At 36.3% G+C, this 20,684-nt stretch overlaps 1 protein-coding gene across 5 annotated transcripts in view; it reads left to right on the top strand.

Annotated features, from left to right (window-relative positions):
• The window catches only part of LOC112567376 (vacuolar protein sorting-associated protein 13A-like), a 61,769-nt gene that overhangs the window by 6,652 nt on the left and 34,433 nt on the right, over nucleotides 1–20,684 (top strand). For all 5 annotated transcript variants that reach the window (XM_025244085.1, XM_025244088.1, XM_025244089.1 and 2 more), the window contains 36 exons: nucleotides 345–387; nucleotides 1,016–1,207; nucleotides 3,280–3,347; nucleotides 3,853–4,011; nucleotides 4,586–4,678; nucleotides 4,814–4,871; nucleotides 5,183–5,304; nucleotides 5,736–5,917; nucleotides 6,052–6,196; nucleotides 7,285–7,399; nucleotides 7,796–7,890; nucleotides 8,161–8,297; nucleotides 8,513–8,604; nucleotides 8,966–9,078; nucleotides 9,318–9,455; nucleotides 9,887–9,954; nucleotides 10,309–10,387; nucleotides 10,710–10,797; nucleotides 11,183–11,300; nucleotides 11,758–11,929; nucleotides 12,160–12,307; nucleotides 12,620–12,680; nucleotides 13,141–13,379; nucleotides 13,721–13,794; nucleotides 14,138–14,280; nucleotides 15,442–15,554; nucleotides 15,861–15,971; nucleotides 16,299–16,402; nucleotides 16,620–16,658; nucleotides 16,905–17,039; nucleotides 17,300–17,377; nucleotides 18,073–18,293; nucleotides 18,629–18,776; nucleotides 19,135–19,219; nucleotides 19,460–19,641; nucleotides 20,483–20,637. In XM_025244085.1, coding sequence (XP_025099870.1) covers nucleotides 345–387; nucleotides 1,016–1,207; nucleotides 3,280–3,347; nucleotides 3,853–4,011; nucleotides 4,586–4,678; nucleotides 4,814–4,871; nucleotides 5,183–5,304; nucleotides 5,736–5,917; nucleotides 6,052–6,196; nucleotides 7,285–7,399; nucleotides 7,796–7,890; nucleotides 8,161–8,297; nucleotides 8,513–8,604; nucleotides 8,966–9,078; nucleotides 9,318–9,455; nucleotides 9,887–9,954; nucleotides 10,309–10,387; nucleotides 10,710–10,797; nucleotides 11,183–11,300; nucleotides 11,758–11,929; nucleotides 12,160–12,307; nucleotides 12,620–12,680; nucleotides 13,141–13,379; nucleotides 13,721–13,794; nucleotides 14,138–14,280; nucleotides 15,442–15,554; nucleotides 15,861–15,971; nucleotides 16,299–16,402; nucleotides 16,620–16,658; nucleotides 16,905–17,039; nucleotides 17,300–17,377; nucleotides 18,073–18,293; nucleotides 18,629–18,776; nucleotides 19,135–19,219; nucleotides 19,460–19,641; nucleotides 20,483–20,637 — 4,313 coding nt within the window. The remainder of the gene's footprint in view (nucleotides 1–344; nucleotides 388–1,015; nucleotides 1,208–3,279; nucleotides 3,348–3,852; nucleotides 4,012–4,585; nucleotides 4,679–4,813; nucleotides 4,872–5,182; nucleotides 5,305–5,735; nucleotides 5,918–6,051; nucleotides 6,197–7,284; nucleotides 7,400–7,795; nucleotides 7,891–8,160; nucleotides 8,298–8,512; nucleotides 8,605–8,965; nucleotides 9,079–9,317; nucleotides 9,456–9,886; nucleotides 9,955–10,308; nucleotides 10,388–10,709; nucleotides 10,798–11,182; nucleotides 11,301–11,757; nucleotides 11,930–12,159; nucleotides 12,308–12,619; nucleotides 12,681–13,140; nucleotides 13,380–13,720; nucleotides 13,795–14,137; nucleotides 14,281–15,441; nucleotides 15,555–15,860; nucleotides 15,972–16,298; nucleotides 16,403–16,619; nucleotides 16,659–16,904; nucleotides 17,040–17,299; nucleotides 17,378–18,072; nucleotides 18,294–18,628; nucleotides 18,777–19,134; nucleotides 19,220–19,459; nucleotides 19,642–20,482; nucleotides 20,638–20,684) is intronic.

A 20,684-nucleotide genomic window follows, 5' to 3' on the forward strand; every position in this document is an offset into this window, starting at 1 on the left:
TGGCATCATAGATTAAGAGAGTATCCTGTGAGAACAAAGACAGCAAGCATAAGGTAGAAGCAGGCAACAGGGTGGGAAAAGACAATTCAGTGACAAAACCCTGGTTTGGTCACAAAGTGCATAGACAAACAAATCACTTTTCTTGACCTACTGATTAATGGGTCACATGTCTAAATTCACTTATACAAACAGTACAACAGCAGATTTTGCACTCTTTCTCATACTCAAAAAAAAAATGAGGATACTGTTGCATTGCATGGTGCTGTTTAGATGGTGGTGAGCAGAGTTGATCAACTAATCAACCAGTCTGCATGTATTTCTGGACTTTATCTTGGTTTTTACAGGCTGAGCTTAATCTTCCTATTGAAGTGAAGGCAGGATATGTTGGTGAGTTATCTGAATAAAATCATCCTGTTTGAGTTACAAAAAGTGTGGTCAGTAATCTTCAAGATGGGAAACAGTCTTCCTGTGCAGATGGCAAAAAATCCTGTCCTTTAGGAACTTAACAAAGGAGAGAATTTTTGTGTCACAGATAAGCTATTGTAGCTTTGATTCATTCTTTGTAGTGGCAATAAATGAATAATTTTCAGATATTGGTCTTAGGTTATTTAATTATTTCTTATTGTATACTTTCTTTCATTTTTCCGTATTGACCGTATAATTCTTAAATTTTCTACAAAAGCAGCTACATTGTGGAAAGTGGAAGATTTTTTTACTCTTCTTTCTTTATTGTCTATGTAAATTTGTTTTTATGTGAGCTGTCATTGGCAATAAGTATTTTCATCTATTATTTTATATTTATTTCTTTGCTTTCAGTTAATTCATATCAACTTTAGGACAGAAAATGAACGGAAGGGATTTCATTTTAGGGGGATATTCTCTTTAAGTTTGTGAAAAAAATGAAAAATAACTGTTGCCATCACATTTACTCTAAAAATTTTCACAGTTTGCTTGTAACTTTTCAGTTTCTGTGAATATTAGAATGCCCAAGTTCTTGACTGTTTTGCACTATTAGGTCATCTAAAGCTGAACATACCATGGACCAACCTGTTCACAGCAGACATAGACATAGCCATAGAAAATGTCTATGTTCTGGCTGGTCCAATAACAGACCGCCAGTTTGACCCCGAACGGGAACGTCAGCTTCAAAATGCTGTCAAACGGCAATTGCTAGAGAGCATTGAGAATCCCATGTTGCTGGATGTGGGTATGTAAAAGATCTTTGTTAGATGCATAATTTGTTAGCATGGATTGAACCCCTAAGATGCCTAAAATCCCTAGATGCTACACTACTCTTGTCCCAGAATATGATTAGTGATAGCACATTCAACAATAACTTTTATTTGTTCAGATCATCAATTTAAGCTCAGAATCTAATGATCAGGTATCAGCACTGAACTTGATAGTGCATCACTCTCTTCTTCTCAGTTAAACTTGCTACATTTTCCCACCTTAGCATTCTCCCCTACCACTTTCAATGCTTATACCCTACATGATCCTATAGTCAGCCTAATGATAAAATGAACCTTGCTTGATTTTTACATTTACTGTTGATGAAGAAAATGTTAACTGCTGGTTAATTTTCTTGAGCAATTTAATAAATGACTGTTCGTTTAGATTAGTTTGTTTTGATGTTCAAGTTAAAACTTAAATATAATTTTGCTACCAACTGTTATGTAAGGGTCAGATGTCACTTCTTGGGCTCCTATGTGAAAAATAATATATCTTTATTTGGCTTTACTCAAATGTAGAGAAGTCATAAATAGGGCTTCATTATAATATGAAACACATAGCCTTTACACATAACCTGTTAACAAATAGTGTTTTGTCATAGTCTCTTGGAAATGGAAGCTAGCTGCCATAGAGTTGAAAATGTTTTGATCTGTCACCTGCATGTAACAAATAACATAATAAATGCTGCCAAGATTATTCCTACATTATATTGTGCGCACTTTCCAAAAGGCTTGTGCATCTCAGTTTGAAATAAATGAACACCTAAAAATCTATTTGAAATGAAATTGCAGAGAAAACTAAGAAGCTTTGTGATCATATGTGTGTGTGTGATATTGTGTAAGAGAGCAAAACAACAAAGTTTTATACTAAAATCCCTTGTAAAGCAACTGTTTACCACTTATATCTAAAAAATAATTTGGATCAAAGTGCAGATCCAGTGGTGTTTCATGTATGCATTCTTATATACACATGCAGATATACATGCATAGACACCCAATTCATGCTTAAATTTTATAGATTGTACATGTGTGTGTCTGAGTGTGTGTTTGTGTGTGCATGCATGTGTGTGCAGGTGTGCATGTGTGTGTGAGAGAGAGGGTGAGAGAAAGAATATATGTTCATTGCATCCTTTTTTTATGTGGTTCTAGAAAGTTTGGAATGCGGTCTCTTGTATATTAAGTGCTAGTGTGTGACTCTTGAGAAATAAGCATCCCTGCCTCTGCCTTAGGGACAGGGAAATCTAATTTGTGTAACATCATTTATTTCCAGTCCACTGTGCCAGCTGCTGGCTATCTGGCATATGTTCAAGTTTGACAGTATGGCTAGCATGGTCTGCTTGTTTTATTGTGTTCAGATGCATGCTGTACTACAGAGACCAAAGAAAAAAAAAGCATTTCGAAACTGCAGAAGGACTGAAAAGAATCAATAACAGTTTCTCCTAGAAGTCTAGGAGTGGCACCTACATGTCCAAATTAAAAACTTTCTATATAATTGCCATAAGCAAGCATTAGGTGTAGCAAAACACAGCTGAAAAGAATTTGTGTAGCACAAGAAGTTCTATCAGCTGTAATGTAAAAAATCACATTTTTTAAAATTAAGAGTTGCCAGAGACAATACATCATGTAATAGGGACTTTACTGTGACCCTGTCCTAACATGTGTCAGCATTTACTTCATGTATGAGCAGGTATTTCTGTTGCAGAAGAGTGTCTGTTATATGTGAATATGGGTGCATGTTTGTTGGTGATTCTGCTTATGTCTGTATATCATTTCTGTAAAGCATTCTGAAAAAATCATTGAAAAATCTGTATATAAATGTGCATTATATCATTATAATATTAATATTATATTATTATGTAATTTGACATCATATTACTAACTACTATGGTTTATAGCCATTAGATTCTTATGAGTCTCTGTTTTTTAAATTTTTCTGAAGTAATCTTTACAGGTAAAAAAATCCTTTCCCTCATTTCTCACACATACTCCTCTCCCCATACCCACAAAAAAATCCATTCTATTGAGGATTTATGTTCCCTGCATGCAGCCAGAAAAGCTGATGAAGACCCATCTTTGACAGAGAAGCTTCTTCAAAATCTCATCAACAGAGTTCAGGTAAAAAGATGCCTCTAGAGAAGTATCTTTCGCAGTCTCCAGTTTTGTTTGCATCTCCTGAGACATCCCTTTCTAGATTCCACATGTTTTTGTCCTCATCAGTTTAAAGCAAGAATTTTATTTTTTGGAAGTGGGGTGTTGGTGGTGCTGAAATATATGTGTTTGTATGCTAGAGAATAAGAATAAAGCTGTGCATTTTAATATTTTCAGCTTGATGTGATTATTTTACTGGTATTTGTAATTCTTTTGTGCGTTTGTGTATTCAAATATGTGTGTTCAAATGAAGTTTGAGGGAGAGCAGGAAAAAGAAAATATTCTGTATGTGTGTGATCAGGAATGCTAAAAAGAGAACAAGAGAAAGTGTGGTGTATATGTGTGTTGATGAGTGAGAGACAAAAAGAGAGAATGGAAGATATTAGTCTTTTTAGATGTATTTAGTGGCAGCACTGAAATGAAAAACACATATGTCTGTGATAAATAAATAATGAGTCATTTTATGCTGCAGGTGTCTATTCGCCATATCCACATTCGATATGAGGACATGGTGACAAACCCAGATCATCCATTTGCCTGTGGAATTATGCTCAAGCAGGTCTTGCTTTGCTCTACGGACTCTAGGTGGGAACCAAGGGGTCGTGGTACTACACCTAACATGCTGCACAAGGTCAGTGGAATATTGAGAACAAGATTTAGCTTTTTTCTGCTGTCCAGCTGATATGCTGTACAAAGTAAAGTTAGAACAGCAACATTTAGCTCTCTTTGCTGTTTACCTCACTTCCTAGCAACTGTTTATATTTTCTTTTCTTAGAGGTTTATGCAGTCTTCAATGTTTTCTCATGGTCCAGGGACTAGATTTTTGCTGTGTTGTTCTGAATCCTTTTTGTAACAGTTCTTTTTGTTTTCTTTGACAGCAGAATAATTTTTTTTTCAAAATAACTCTTTCCTAACTAAATAGAAGAGAAATGCAAATATTGAGCTAAACTGACAGTCTTGCTTGACTTCACAATAACCATGAACACTTCTTATTCCTAAAAACAAACCAGAAAATTTTGTGATTAGTTATAAAGAAAATACAATAGAGTGCTGATAAAAAAAATGGTGGAAGAAATTATTTGCAATATTTCCCTCTTTGAAAGCAGTGTACATAGTCTTTTACTTGACTTCAAATTCATTAATTTATGTTGTTTCTGTTTCACCACACTCAAAGAATTATGTCGTGCATATTGTTTCTCTAATAGCTTCTTAAACTTGATGACCTGTCTGTCTACTGGAACCCTTACATTCCAGAGCAGCACCTCCTGCGTTCTCGTCTCAACACTGATGGCTGGAGAGTAAGCTTTTTGACGTTCTTTCTATGTGAAAACTACTTTTATGAAATAAATTTTATAATTTTCATTAATAAAGATAATTAAAGCAAACATATTACTATTGTGAATTTTGACTGATAAATTCTTATTCTGCTGCAGAACTTACTGAGGATGTCTATTGACTCCCACAGTATATTTGAAGAGGAGTTTGACTTCAGTGAGTTCTTTTGCCATCATTTTCATTTTCATAACATTGGAACATTGGGTGTCAGTTATTTTAGAATTATTTTTTATAAGTTTGTTTCTTCATTATTTTAATACTAGTCCTTCATTATCCTAATAGTCTCTAAACAATTTTTGTTAAAGCTTGTATATCGAATTTCCACTTGTAAGTAAGAATAAAATTTCCACGAATTTTTGGCTTGTATCTCGATTTTTTCGTACATTGGTTCACTCATATGTAGAGGTCTTACTGTACCCAAAATATTGGCTGGTGAGCAAAATATCATTGGTTGACTGCATTTCCAGTTGTTGAACCCGTGGCAGCTCAAGCTCGACTCATCGTGTGCACAGAAAATGGCTTTACTCTTCCAAGAGTGTTTGCAGATTTTACTATTGAGGAAATAGAGGTGCTGCTGTCAAGACAGCAGGTTTGGAGCGATTTCTTTTCATCATGATGTTTTCTTGTTTCCTTATGCTGTGCTGAACCAGTAGTATTGTATATGATAAATGAAGTCAATTTTTTCCAGTTTACAAATTAATTAAAATTTAAGAGAATCTAAAATGATATCAAAAGTTAGTTTTGAAGCTAATGGACATCTGATTTATTAAATAGTTGGATGCACATGTAGATTACATTTATCTTCAATGAATATTTTGGCTGTATTAAATGAAAATTAGATGTACTGATTTGCAACTAACAAAATTAATGAGGGTAGTGACATTTGCATTTTTTCCCTTTGCTGTGATGCACAGCTTTATTTGCTTCTTCTGCCGTTTATTCTTATTAAGTTTAGCTTTGAAAGCATATGCATTGTAAATATTCTATACTGATTTAAAGTTTTTATCTGGTTTGTCCCAGTTTTTAAACTTGCTTACTCTTCAAGAGTCCTTCCAAATGATGCGCATCAACCAACGATATCGAAAATACCACCCTGCTGTGCCACTCAAAGTCAGCCCACGATCATGGTGGCTTTATGCATATACTGCTGTTCTAGAAGAGATTATTCGCCCTTTCTCCTGGGAGAGAATCAAAGAACACAGGTATGATAATGATCATGTGTGTGTATGTGAGTAGTATTCAGATAAGTTTTAGCTAACAGATTTTCTTTTTTTAATTCTGTATTCACATAAAAATTTCTGTAATAGCTTACTATAATATTTCTTAACATATGCAGGACTTTATACAAGAAGTATAAAACGCTTTTCAAGAAGAGTTTAGAGAGTGGAGAGTCTGAGTCAACTCGCAGCAAACTGTGGGAACTAGAAGAGCAGCTTGATGTCACAAACATCATCATCGCCCGCCAGCAAGCTCGTCTGGAGGTCAGTTGCCTTAAGACAGTCCTTGATCATGTTACTAGTGATACAGTTATTTTGCTTCTCACAATGCTGAGTTCTTTTGCATATCTGTTTTGTCTGAAAGAGGGGCTGCTCAAAACTGGGTCTGCTGGCATAGTGTTGTTGCGGCCCTATGCTCTTTGAGGAGTAACAAAAAATAAACTAAAAATAAACTAAACTTTGTCTGAAGAGTTGCTCTCAATTATGTGGGATTTAAAAGTGGGATAAAAATCCAGGACAGGACTCACACTGTGGTTCACATTAACAATAATATCAGTGCCAAAGAAATTTAATGCTACAGCCATGGAAGACTTTCAGCCTGTGGCTGAAACGTCTGTTGTGGCCAAGTGTTTATGGATGGTTGTGAGCAGCTTGATAACTTCCTTCATGGCCAGTTGTTCACAAGGCACATTGGGGGGAGGGGTGTTTAATGCCATTCTTACTCTTTTAGATACTTTCTTATAACATTTGGACACCTCTGGCATTTTTGTTTGGGTCCTGTTTGTGTTTGTGTTTCCTCTTGAAGTTCCATCAACAAGTATTGTAGAGTCTGGCTTGTCTGACCGGGTAGATTTCTCAGCAAATGGAATGATTGTGTAAGATGAGCAGACCCTCAACATAGAGGCTCATCAAGAGTGTGTGCTTTCACCTGTCCTGATCTCAATGTACACTAATAAACTCACTATTATACTAACCTCCTCTCCCTATCACTCAAAATCAAGGGACAACAGGTTCAGAAAGCTGCCAGTCTTAAGTACCTTGGCATAGTCGATCATGGATGGAGGGCTCTGTGATCATGTAGAGGAAACTCCAAAGTTTCAAAGTCAACTCTATAAAGTTAATCAAAGATGCACATGCATCTAACAGGAGATCACTTTCATTTCACACATGCAATAACTGTTTGTAAGAACAAAAAAGTGGATGCAGTATAGATGATCCACATCTTTTTTGTAGTTCAAAGTTAATGTGATCAACAATGTTTATGTGGTTGATTTGTGTGGATGATGTGATGATGCTTGTGTGGTAAAAGTGTCATGAACAGATCAAGATAATGAGACTGAACATATTAACAGCTGCTGGCAGAAGCCCCTGACAAGGCCAAAAAGAAAAGAAAGTCCTCAGGATGGTTTAGCTCGTGGTTTGAATCAGACAGCGATGAAGACTTTGAGTTTGATACAGAGTCCAAAGGTACATAAAAATTTATGTTCCATAGCAGAAAAATGTTATCATAGAAAACATACAAGGCAAGCCTAGTGCACTTAACATTGGGATGAAGTAACAATCCAGTCAGAGACAAACCATGAAGCAGAGTTAAGATCTAAAATATTAGACATTATCTGCAGATTTCATGTGGGGGGATATGAATGCCAGTTTGCAACTTTCATACAGAGTGAAAAATTATGTCTGGTTGTGTATAGGATGGACTGGTTATGATGTTGGTGCTGACTTGACATAGAACACCAATAATCTGTAACCACACAAAAGAGACTTGCATCTTGAACTATTCTTTGCTGTTGATGGATGCCTTTGCCATGCTTGTTGAAATATTGTTGTTTTTTTAACCCTTTTTTTTACCTCTTTTAGACTGGATGAGCAAACTTACTGAAGAGGAACGACAGACAATGTTCAAAGCCATTGGCTATGATGAAAATAGCAATATCTCTGGTTATCCAAGAGAAGTAAGTTTCAGAATTTAGTATTTTTAAAATATGTAATCTCTTTGCTCTTTATTATTATTAAAATATAAGTTTAAAACTTCTTTTGACATCAAGTCAGTGACAATAAATTGTTAAGATGCTTAAGTGTAATGTAATGCAACATACAAGATAGCAAAGGATAAGCTACACCATTCAGTTGAAATACGCTTTTGTAGAAGTAGTAGGAGTAGGAGAGTTAAACATTTTACTATTTCAAAAGCAGTTTAACATGAACATCTTTCTAAAATACAGTATGTAGCTCACAAAGTACAGCTGATACTCAAGAGCTGCTGTGTGTCCCTTGTCAACTACAGCAAGAAGATCCTACAAGCGTCTGTCACACATCTAATCACTACCTGGGAAAACAGACCAGGTGGTGATGCCTTCAGGTAGGTATTGGTTAGTTGTATCACCACTTTTTCCTCTTTGTTTTCTTCTTTCCCTCATCATTTGACCTCTGTATTTACCTGTCATAGTCTGAGATTGCGTTATCCCTCTTGTCACAAAACCCTGTAATCAGCATTTTCCTTTGAGGATAACTGAGTATACGAATCTCATATCACTTATGTCCAGACAGCTTAATTTTCTTTTATTCTGACTGCAGGTTGTCATGTAACACAGAGAGTTTTTCAATTGAAGGAGCATCCATAGAACATGAACTGATTCCTATACTGACTTCAGACATTGGCGTGTATGGTAAGACAGGTTTTTATGGATTTGATTCGCAAATACAAATACTTAAAAATGCTAGTTTTAGCTCTCTAAGGTTTTGATCCATTGTCATTTAACCTACCCCTTCTATAGTTTTAATAACTTCCAGCTGAAGATGCTTTAGGTCTAACTTTCTGTGACGGCAAAAAACATCAGTCTTGTGAAACCTTAGTAGTGAAATAGAACCAACATCTTTACTTCATCTTTACATCATATGCTTCTATACATCTATGCTATATATTAGTGATGGTATAGAAATCAATAAGGGTACAAAACAGAGAATAAATTTCTTTGAAATGTGAGTTGCAAACATGGTTTAACAAAGAATTGTATTCAATATTTACAGCACCATCAGTCAATCAAGTGTTCACTGTGGACTTTGAAACAAAACCACTGTATGTGGAGGCAGACTATTCTCTAAACCTGAATGTTCAGCCTGTGGAAATCGTTTATGATGAGGTGAGTAGAACAAGCAACATTGGGTTAGCTTTTTGCAGTTTGAAATTTGTTGTTCATCACAAGTAAACATTTTGTTTATTATTTATGCTAGCTTACTGCTTTATTGTTTGCCTTTTGGAGAGATTTAAAAGAATGTTTTAGTGCCACAAAAAATTGAAAGCTTTCTGTCAATTAATACCTGTGGGTTTGAATGTTTCTTAGAATAAAAATAATGATGAACTTCACTTTTTTTGTAACAGCATTCTCTGTCTGAGGTATCAGCCTTTTTTCAAGTTCCCCATGGCAACCTTGATTTGAGGTCAACAGCGGTCTCCACACTACAAGAAGTGGCAAAGTACAGTCGAGCTGGCTTGCAGCATGCGATTGAGCAGCACACGGTCAGTGGATGTCTTACATAATTTGAATATGAGTAAGACTAAATAATTTTACATGTATATGTGTAGTTTAATGCAAGTTAGGTATAACTTGCATTTCTTATATAGTGCTATAATTTAGCTTTCATGAAGGATTCACACACTGTTGTTGTAATGTGATAGGAGCTTGGACTTGTAAATAAATTTGTTTTAAACTGCTAGAACGTGAGTTGATTATGTTGTCAATGATTTACAGTCCTACTGCCCAATTTCGCTTTTCTGCTGACACCTTATTGCTTGAAATTCATGTAATGCCCATTTAAATTCTGCAGTATTTTAAAGGGAGTGCAATAATTCATTGTCTTCTTTGTGATTATCTGATCGTTTATTACTATGGCTGCGAATGATCTCACCATTAATTATCATGGCTGCATATCTTTTTTTGTGTCTTGTAGACTGTTCATGTGGCACTTAATATGAGATCTCCATACATTGTGATTCCTGAGTTTGGAACACTGCACAGGTCAGGAACATGTTTGAATTGTACAAATCTACACTTCACAGACCATTAAACTGTAAACTTGAATAGTTCACAGTCATATTAACTAAATCACTTACCTTAACTGCCCCATGATTTGAAAATAAAGTAAACCCAGGTATAATTATGGCAAGATGTTTCTGTGGCTGAACTCTTAGTCTAGAGGCTTTTTTTTCATATTCTGATATTTTATATTGTCTGCTTAAGATATTTAATTAATCAACAGCATGTAAATGTACTTTTACCTGTTCAAACAGTTGACCTATTCTCAGTCAACACTAAAATGAGGAACTTCACATTTAGCATACAGGTGATTTTTCTAATTTGCTTTGTGCATAGGGGAGGTAATGTGCTCATTGTTGACTTTGGAACACTGCGGATTGAGAGTGAACTGCAGCCAAAGGATGTGTCACTTGAGGTACTTGAACTAGACTCTTTATAATATCTAAATAATACCAACAACATTTGTTACCCTGCCAAACTTACTTATTATACATATTCTTTAGCAGGACATTGTTTTAAATTTCTCAAAACTTTCTGTAACTGGAAGAAAATTTCGTGTGGTAATTTTTGGTTTTTTTAATATCTTTTTTGATATATTTCATAGATATTTTGAGAACAATTTTCTATGGTTTGTGGACATAATGCTTTAAGAATTGTTGGTGAAAGGTGTTATACGACTGGCATTAAAAGATTGAGCATTTTCCTGTTTATTCTAAAATTGATATGTTTGAATCCAGGATGCAACTATGTCAGAGATAGAATCTCGGCTGTATGATCAGTTCAACATTTCAGTCAAGGATGTCAAGGTCCTACTAGCTGATTCTGGTGAGTCTTAACAGTAATCAGGTTTTAAAAAAATCACACACACATGCTAAAATTACCTACTGTAAATATGGCGGAATAAGTAAAAACAGGTTGGGAAGAGAGAGTTCTAGAAGGATGGAGACTGAGAGCATGTTATGCGCACTTGTGATGACAGCTAGTCCTTTATATGTATTTGATCTTTGTATATTAGCATTTAATTTGCCTTAGCAAATTGCTGTATAATAGCCATCTAGGTAATGTAGAAAAGTATGATGGGCCCTAGTTATTAACGACATGATTAAGAGTAAGCAGTTACTGTTAACAGTTTCGAGATAAAAGATCAGGAGCAAACTCACTAAATGTGTACAGGTCATTCTTCAGACACCTTTTGTTGTTTATTCTGCAGGTGATGACTGGCACACGGCACAGATTCAGCCTAACTCTGATTTCCATGTGTTGCCTAGTGTACAGCTTCTTCTCACGTTCTTTAACACAGTCAAACCTGATTACAAGCAGTTGCCGAAGTAAGTTGCTGTTCTCAGTGTTTCCTTGATTGTCATTACACCTGACAAAAGAGAAACAAAGGTGTGATATATGTCTGAGCAGAAATTTGAAAAACTAGGCATTTATATGTGTAATCTTTATAGATTAATGTTTAGCTTACAGTCACAGCTTCAGGTTACCTTTATATCAAGAACAGTTGTCTTTTTAATAAATATTGCATATTGTTATAGATGGATATAGCATGAAAGAGTGTACGTGGGTGTTTGAGACTGTCCAGAGAACACATCTAGCATTGGGTATGATTTAGCCTTTTTAAAATAACTTTATATCAAGAACAATCGTCTTTTGAGGAAAAAAAAGTAAATATCAAATAATTTTTAAATGGATTTATCATGAAAGTGTGTTCACGAGTGTTTGAGAATGTGCTGAAAGCTTTTGTCAAATTGGGTATGATTTTATCTGCTTACAAATAACCAGGCAGAAGTTTGAAGCGCGGGTGCCTTCTTTGGAGGTGAATATCTCAGATAAGCGACTCTTATTGCTGGCATCCTTCCTGCGGAACTTCCCTGTGCCCTCTAGTACCAGCATGGCCACCATAGGTGAAGACATGGTGGATGGCTTCCCTCCACTTGCACCTGTCTTTACTTTTGTAAGTTTAAAGTTTTTGCTAATATGCCAGTAGAAAAGAGTGAGAGTATTTTTGATACTACAAAATTACAGACATAGATTATGGCTGTTACATACTTTTCTTTTATGACACCTTTTAAAACAACTTTTTGCGATAGTTACAGTGTAGGTGAAACCATTTTTAAAAAACTCCAGGTTGAGGTGTTTTCAGTTATTACCATTTAGCACCATTCTATGCTGCATTTGTTACAGGATTCAGTAGAGGCACAAATGGACCCTGACACCAAAGCACTGAGAGAAATAAGGAGACTAGTGTTGGGTCGGCCATTGGTCAATAGAGATTCCTTAGTTGTCTCTCCAACCACTAAGGATAAGGCTGCTACAAATCGTCTGAGTACAGGTAATTGTGGAGCTTGCTCACTTCACCTAAATCGAGAACATTTCTAAGAGGCAAAACAAAAGGCTTTTCTGGAAGCAAACTAGGCAACCGCCTTTATTAAATTTTCTCAAAAATACTGGCTTCATTCTTTTTTGTTGGTGGTTCAGCAGGGAAGTAACTAAACTGGTTCTGGCAGCATTGTAAGAGCTGATGGGGAGGTCATTGTCACTTCCAAGGGAGATCATCTTTTTATAATAACTGTTCATATGTGAATGCATTTATGTGTGAGTAGTATTTTACATGCATCATATAATTATGAACTTTTCTGTAAAGGTGATGATCAGTACCTGTCTTCCTCAGACCACTCTGATGAAGATTTAGAACATCTTGGAGAGTAAGTTATTTGTTTGTGACTAAAACAGGAGAGTGTTTTAACCACAATAAGTTAATAATTATAGCAGCTGATTATTTTCAACGTTTTAAAAAAAAATGGACTTCATTTTGTCCCAGAATCATTCCCTTCTCACTGTACTGTTACATGTAGATGTTGAGTAAGTGAAAGTTGTTAATATTGTATTTTAATACTTTCAATGTGATAATATCATGGGACAACATAGGCCTCTGCCTTTGCTAGACCGTGCCCTACTGATAATGGGTGATGATCACTGCTCACTTAACTACTGACTTCGAATTGGGTTTGGTAATTTGCTTCTTTAAGTCTGATTGTACATTTCATTCTACCCTTAATTAATAACACCTTTACCATTCATTCCATTTCTTAATTCCAAATACGCTGGTTGTTCACATTTGATAACTTTCTCACATCCTCTGTAAGTGTTTTGCTTAATCAATAGAGAGCTGCACATTAAGCCAGTGGATGACAACTCTGCTCCATCAAACACCATCAAGGTGCTTCTGCGTATGTCCCTCAATGAGTTTGTGGTAAACATGTCAAAGGTCATGGATAAGCAGGTTCGCCCTTACCTCATGTTGCGTGTGGATCGTCTTCGCATTGACTCTGCCATCACACAATATGGATTTGCTTCTCATGCCACCCTTGGGGGAATACAGCTGGTGGACAAGATCCATGTTGGTAGGATTCTAAAACATTTTCAGACCAACAGTTATCTTCTGAATGAGCTGACATGATTACTTATGCTTCTTTGAGGAGCAGCATACAATGATAATATACAGCAGTATCACACTGGAAAAAATATGTATTTCAGACATGTGAGAAATGACATCTTTCAAAAGAAGTATTTCACATCTAAATTATCCTCTTATATCATTACAATCAAAAGTAACTAGTTTTCAAGAACTGTGCTTCTTGAAAAATCTCGGCCTCATATACTGAGGGAAAGAAATTCATACTGAGAGACGCCTGACAGATGACAATCTAAGTGAATCATAACGAAAAGTTGTTTCTTGCAACAGGTGCATCAGGTGAATATATGGAAGTCCTGCGAACAGAACCTGACAACAATCTGGTGTCTATCATGTACAGAAAAGTATGTGTTAAATTTAGCATAATCTTTTCACTTGTCATCTCACTTGATGCTAACACCAAGCATTTTGGTACATGAGGTTAACACATACTTAAAATACTAAAGTCTGAGTAATACTTGGGATTAACACCAAGAAAATTAAAATAGAAAATTTTTTTAATAACATTATACTTTTACACCAGATTGCAACCTTGAAGTTATAAGAGTGGACCTGTGTGAATGATTCTGTACCTGGTAGTGAATGTAGTAATGCTATACAATAAAATAGTGATGAACCATGAGCATTGTGTGGTGAATATGAGGGTGCTATTTATTGTTTCATGAACATCATGCATTTCAATGGCAGGTTGACCCTGAATGCCCAGATTTTGCTGCAGAGTATGGAAGTATGGAACATGCAGCTAAGATTCGCATTTACTCCTTGACCATCCTGCTTGACCAGGCATCTCTCATGTACCTTCATGCATTCATCCAGGGCCTTGTGTCCAGGTGAACAAAACTTTGTGCAGCGGTGTATACATTCTTCCTGCATATAGATGTTTGTCATAAATCTCATAATTGGTGAAGCAGATGGACAGTTGATTTGAGCACTGGTGCCCAATGCTAGAAGGTCTCTAAGTAGCTCTCGATATCACTATGGCAACAGATACAGCATACACTTCTACAGCATACACTTCTGCAGCATACACAAAGTAAATTACAGAAAAACGTACGCTCATGGTCAGGACAGGGTCACAGTGAAGTCGTAGTTCTGAAAATATGTATCTTAAGTTTAGACTTAAAGGTACGGGGTAAGAGAGAATCAGAGTGACGAAGGCTGATAACTCACAGGTGACATGGCATAGCGGGACATTATGTCAGACAGAGGGAAGATATATAACACAAAAAGTATTGGACCCAAATACAGATCCCTGCAGGACACCATATCTCAGAACAGGAGAATCTGAGTAAACACCATTCACACACAGTATGGGTTTGGTCCATGAGATAGGATCGAAACCAGGACAAAGCAACATCATGAATACCAAAAGAGTGCTGGTCTGTGTAGAAATATAGTCTGATCTACGGTATCAAATGCAGAGATGACACTTTTTCATTGTCAGCACTGACCATTTACAACTTTAGAAGTGCAGATTCAGTACCATAGCCTTCTCTATAAGCTGACTGAAAGGGATTAAGGAGAGGATTTTGCTCCATGTGTATGATCAGCTGGGAAAGATAGATCTTTTCCAGAACCTTAGACAGAAAGGACAGGTTTGAAACTGGTCTGTAATAGCAGTTATGATCTGAAGATAGTTTCTTTATAAGCAGATGAACAATAGCCGACCTGAATTCAGAAGGAAAGTGCCCAGATGTGAGAGAGGCATTAATGATATAGGCTGTATGTGGTAACAGGACATCTAGACAATCAACAAACAGAGGGGAGGGAATAGGATCAAGTTCACATGTTTTGGGCCTACTACTCCAACAAATTTCCTTAACAAGCTATTATCTCATAATCAATATTTATTTTGTCTTATATCAGCTGTACCAGCATTGGATATGGGCAGAAGATGTCAGGTGATTGGCTTTAGATTTCTTTGCTTTGTTCTTGTTTTCTTGTTTATTTACCTCAGTCACTGTCTGACGTGTCTTAAAATATTTCATCAGTGTACAAAATATAGACATGAAGACAAGCACCAGTTCTGTCATCACAACATCTGACCTCAGCACTAAAGATCGCTCCTCCATTACTGAGCGGCTGGCCTCTATGAGTGATGAAGGTACATTTTGAAATATGTCTCATCCCATTATCTTACTAACACCTTTTCTCGCCTCACTTTGTGGCAGATGGGATTTCCCTCAAAATTACCCTAGTTATGGATCATATACTCTTGTAACCACCCTTGACTCTCACCCAACATTTTTGTTATCGACAGATAGCTGTATTATAAATCAGTGGAATTTATAAACTGTGTGCGATGCATTCGTATGAATAGCTATATATGCATTTGTGATAAACTTTCTTTTGAATACTATTGTTTATTACTATTTATTAATTTATTTAATAGTGAGTGCTGTGTTTTCAGTGGACAAACTCCCACCCCTGAGCACAAAGCTGAATCTAACTGCTACATTGGAGGATGTGACAGTGCGTCTCTGTGACTCAGACAACAGTTTGGCCCAGATTCAGATCAGTGGTTCGTCTCTTTATAAGTGAATGTTGATGCTGATGCTGGAAGATGTGATCAAAGCTTTCGAACAGCACTGAGATATCCAAGAAGATAGTTTTTGAAGCAACAACTCTTTTGAAGGGCAACACCACATGATATGCAGATAATGGCTTTGAAAATTATTTTACCAATTTTGTTTCAAAATATCTTTAGGAATTTGTCTACCACTCTAGACAGTTAGACAGTCATATATCTTGTGAATAAAAACTCTGTACAGGATGTGTCTTGAATGTTGAGACAGCATGGTTAGTTTTTTAACATTTTCAGCTTTTATTTTTCTTATCCTTCTGTCAGGCTTTGAGAGCAGTGTCTTGGTAAAATCTTCTCACACCACATTGAGAGCTCAGCTGCGGGACCTTTCTATTCAGGATTGTTCAGTTGGAGCTATTTATTCGAAGGTAATCCCAGCATTTATGATTCGGTTTTCTTATATCTTTAATGTCTTTTAATGCATTTAAAATGATGTGTCTGAAAATTTTGAACAGTTTTTTAATTTACATTTCTTTGTTTACTTGTGCAATGATGATATGATTTCACAAGCTTAATAAAAAAATAAAAGTTGCATAAAAAAATAGAAAGAGAGATCAAAATAACATTTTGATGTTGTCTAATCAGATTCTGATGATAGAAGACGACAGCCTCTTTGACTTAAAGGTGAGTTAGGATCATTTACATTATCTTAAATGTGTTAACAGCCATGAGCAGACTGACTTTTCCTTCATCTTAAGATTGTTTTCCTGTGACTACAGACTTAATAACACACAATACAGACTCATACTTTCAAGTTGGGAGATCACTCTAAAATTCTGGACTACTAGTTACGTAAACATTAAATACTATAAATGTTTATAAATAATATCAAAATTTCTTTGACCATTAGTTTGAAATATCCATGTCCAGTGTATCAAGTACACCAAGACATCAGCTGCTCACCATGACAATAAGAGAAGTGGCAGCTCTGTGGATTACAGTGTCCGGCTCAACGTGGGCCATCTTCAGACTGTCTACCTGGGAAAATTCTACTGGGAGCTTGTGGTAAGATTGTTATTTAAATGTCATTGTCAGAATAGTCTTTTTCCAGTAAATCAATTACACAATCACACACTGACCAAGTAATGGTCAGCAGATTCTGTCTAGAAATTATTGTGGTAGAGGTTGGTAGCACTGAAGGCTGGTTGGAGATGGCAGCACCAATCAAACTAACACTCACTGCATTGTTATATAGTCAGAACATAATGTCCAGTCAGAGATAAATCCTGTTGGTCAAAATAAAATACATTTTTTTCTGTGGACAGAGATTCTTTGAACCATTTATCAACCGCGAGATGAAGGATGCAGCAACACATGCAGCGGTTGAGACTGTACACAAGAAGGTAAACAGATGGCTGTTTACTTTTCTCTTTCTTTTATGTAACCAACAGGTCAGTCCCTGACGGCTATGTAGGGTGGGCTAGTTGTACAAGAACACAACAAAGATGGCATCCCCACAAAACTGTAGATTTTATTCAGAGTTTCACTCAGCGGCTGGCCTGCCATCTATAGAAAAAGCCCCTCTAGACTGTAAAGCTACACTATTTATTCTATCCCCATCAAACGTTACATTAACCACCCACTCCTTTTCCCTTGGCCTGGTTGGGACCTTTCCCTGCCACCCATGACAGCAGTGTTCAACCCCATCCCCTACTGTCTGGTGGGTCTGGCGGCTTTGTAACTTTGGGTGTAACAATAGGTCCAGTGGCCAGTTCAAGTACGCAGCAGGCATGAGAAAGGGACAGTCCTGGGAGCTGTTCGACCCCTACTCTCAAAGATGTAAAAAAACAAAGATGTAACTAAGTACACTACTAGAGTGCTACATTTTCTTCCCAATAAACAGGATTCCCAACTTTAAGATTGCAATCCTCTGACTTCACAAAGTAAGGATTAGTGTTCTTATTTGTTATACCTCCATATTTATATTCCATAAATATGTATTTTTATATCATTATCTTTTATTTTTATGCTATATTATTTGTGCTAGAAATTTTTCTTATTATTATCTAAACCCTTAGCTCCTGCTCTTTTATTTAAGGTAGAGGATATTCAAACACAGAACCTCCGGATTTCCATGAATATCAATTTACGGACACCAACCATCCTGGTGCCACGGCACTCCAAATCCATTGACATCCTGATGCTGCAGCTAGGAAATCTCAGCATCCGTAACTTTTTTAACTTCACTAATGTTCCACCAGACATGCGGCAAGAATGGAATCATATCTACCTAAACTTAAGCAAGTTTCAAGTTCAAAGGTATATAACGTTTGATGCTACATTAATCAGGCCAACTTTTTTTCTTGCTGTTACATGAATATTGATATCATTTAGAAGAAACTTCTTTTGTTTCCTTTTTCAATGTTTACTTTTACATGTTATACAAATTAAAAATTATCTCGTCCTGTTAACCCCAAAACATTCTTGACATAGAGCTGATATTATTCCATAATGTAACCGTACACTGTTATACTGCCCTGTTTCTGCATGTCTTCTAGCACTACAGGTTTGACACAAAGATCGCTACCTTTGCATTATCAAAGTTTCTAGACATATTTGAAGACTGTTGACGTTGATGGCAAGCTATTTCTTAGTGTGCGGCTGAACCTTGCCGAGGATGTGTGTGAAGTACTTCATACAGTGCTGGAGCCCATCAGTTTCAAGGCAGATCTACGGCTAGCAATGAAGCCTGTCAATTCTGAAACCAAGATGGACATCTCAGGGCAGCTGGAGAAAGTGAAGGTTAAGCATGCATTTAATGGATGTTTATATGAAAGGTCAGGTGTGGATCTGTATACCCACCCTTTGCATGTTTGTAAGATATAGTTCATGCATATCAATTAGTACATTTGTGTGTTTTCAGTGTAATTTATGTGTGCACACACAAGCACAAAAATAAACACTAAAAATGTATGCACAGGTACTTACTTTTTTATTCTCTGTATAAAACAGACAAACCTTCACACATTCCCCTGTGCATCTGCAGTTGTTCACTTATTCACACATCCATGTGCAGATATCCACTCCTACATACCCACTAGCCAATACATTCCCTGTGCATATGTCTTTAACTCCATCAAGAAATCCTTGTTCTTTACAGTTAAACATACTCCAGAAAGACCTTCAGCTGTTCTTTGGACTGCTGACTGAAAACCTGAGTGAAGGGTCTCCTCCTTCCAGTCCTGGTGAGAGAACACTCAAGATTATTGAGTATTCAGTGACATTCATACTTGTATGTATATAGGCTTATGTCATATATATATATGCACGTCTTTGTATGTGAATGTACCTTCAAAGTCATCATTGATAATAATTATTTCATTACAGGAAAAGACTGCGACATAATATCATGCACTAAAATTCATCCTTTTTTATGAGCCAGCCTGTCACCACAGTTTTGGCTATGTCTTGTATTATTTGGTCAGGTCTCTATGAATCCCCCACCATACAGAACCTGGAATCACAAGCAGCTGAAGAAACAGTATCAACACCTGCACTGGCATCACGTCATGACAGCATTGAGTCAGAGCAGAAGACAACTACAAACATATTGCTGCGGCTTGATGGTTTGTCAGCCATATTGTTTGAAGAGAGAGAAACAGAGGATGTGAGTTCTTTCTTGTGTAATATAATTTTTCCTTTAAAAAGATAAGAAAATGAAAGGAACAGCTTGAAAAGTATTGTCCAATATTTCTTCTAAGGTAATAGATGTCAAGCAGAAGGATTTGGCTTATTTTTTGTGATCAGCAAATTGTCAGAAACGTTTCCAGCATTTTATCTATACCAGAACATGCTGTAGCAGGAGAATTAGTTGTACTGAGTTCAGGCAGAAGTATTCAGAGTTAATATACATTTTAAATCATTTGTACCCTCCACAGGTCATTTGTCATTGTAGAAAAACTGCTGAAAGAAGAGGAAGACAATTAAGATGGCTAGGAGGGTGGCATATGTCTTAGATTTAAGATAATCTTTGCTTCTTTTACTTTTTCTTCAAGAACACTTACTAACATTATCCCAGTTTTGAATGTTGAATATCTTTTTAAAAAAATATATCGGCAACTTTGTAGAACTTAAGCAACAGCATTATAGATGAACATTTTATATAAATCAGGTTTTTTCGAGTCAAATAATCTTCAGGTGCATGGTCTCTGGATACAGTTAGAACAGAATAAGGATACAGAGAAAAAATGGTCATTAACTTCATATGCTAATATATTGTTTTCCCCACCCCATGTTTTAGAAATTCAGTGATGATTCCATCCCTTATTCATTCATCATTCATTTCCTTGACTGGAACTGGTTTACCTCTGCTGGTAAGCTCACACAGATCCAGAGTATTCCATCCCTCCATGTTAATATTAATTTTTAGACTAGAGATAACTGTTCTGTACAAAACTACCTTGTACCTGCTGTACTTTGAAAAGCTTTTTGTTCATGTTTATGTTTAGGGTACATCTAACAAGACTAGCCTGTGTCTGTTTGACTTGGAGAAGCTTAACATCAATGCAGTCCTCCACAGCGATGGTGATCTCAAGGTCAATTTCAGCCTTCAATCACTCACCGCTGATGACTCCCGGCTGGACAGTACTTTAGCTGTGCGCAGGTTTGTCTATTTCATGTTTCATGTATAACAACATTTTGCTAACACTG

This window comes from Pomacea canaliculata, linkage group LG6 (assembly GCF_003073045.1).
Source record: "Pomacea canaliculata isolate SZHN2017 linkage group LG6, ASM307304v1, whole genome shotgun sequence".
NCBI classification, from domain to species: Eukaryota; Metazoa; Mollusca; class Gastropoda; order Architaenioglossa; family Ampullariidae; genus Pomacea; species Pomacea canaliculata.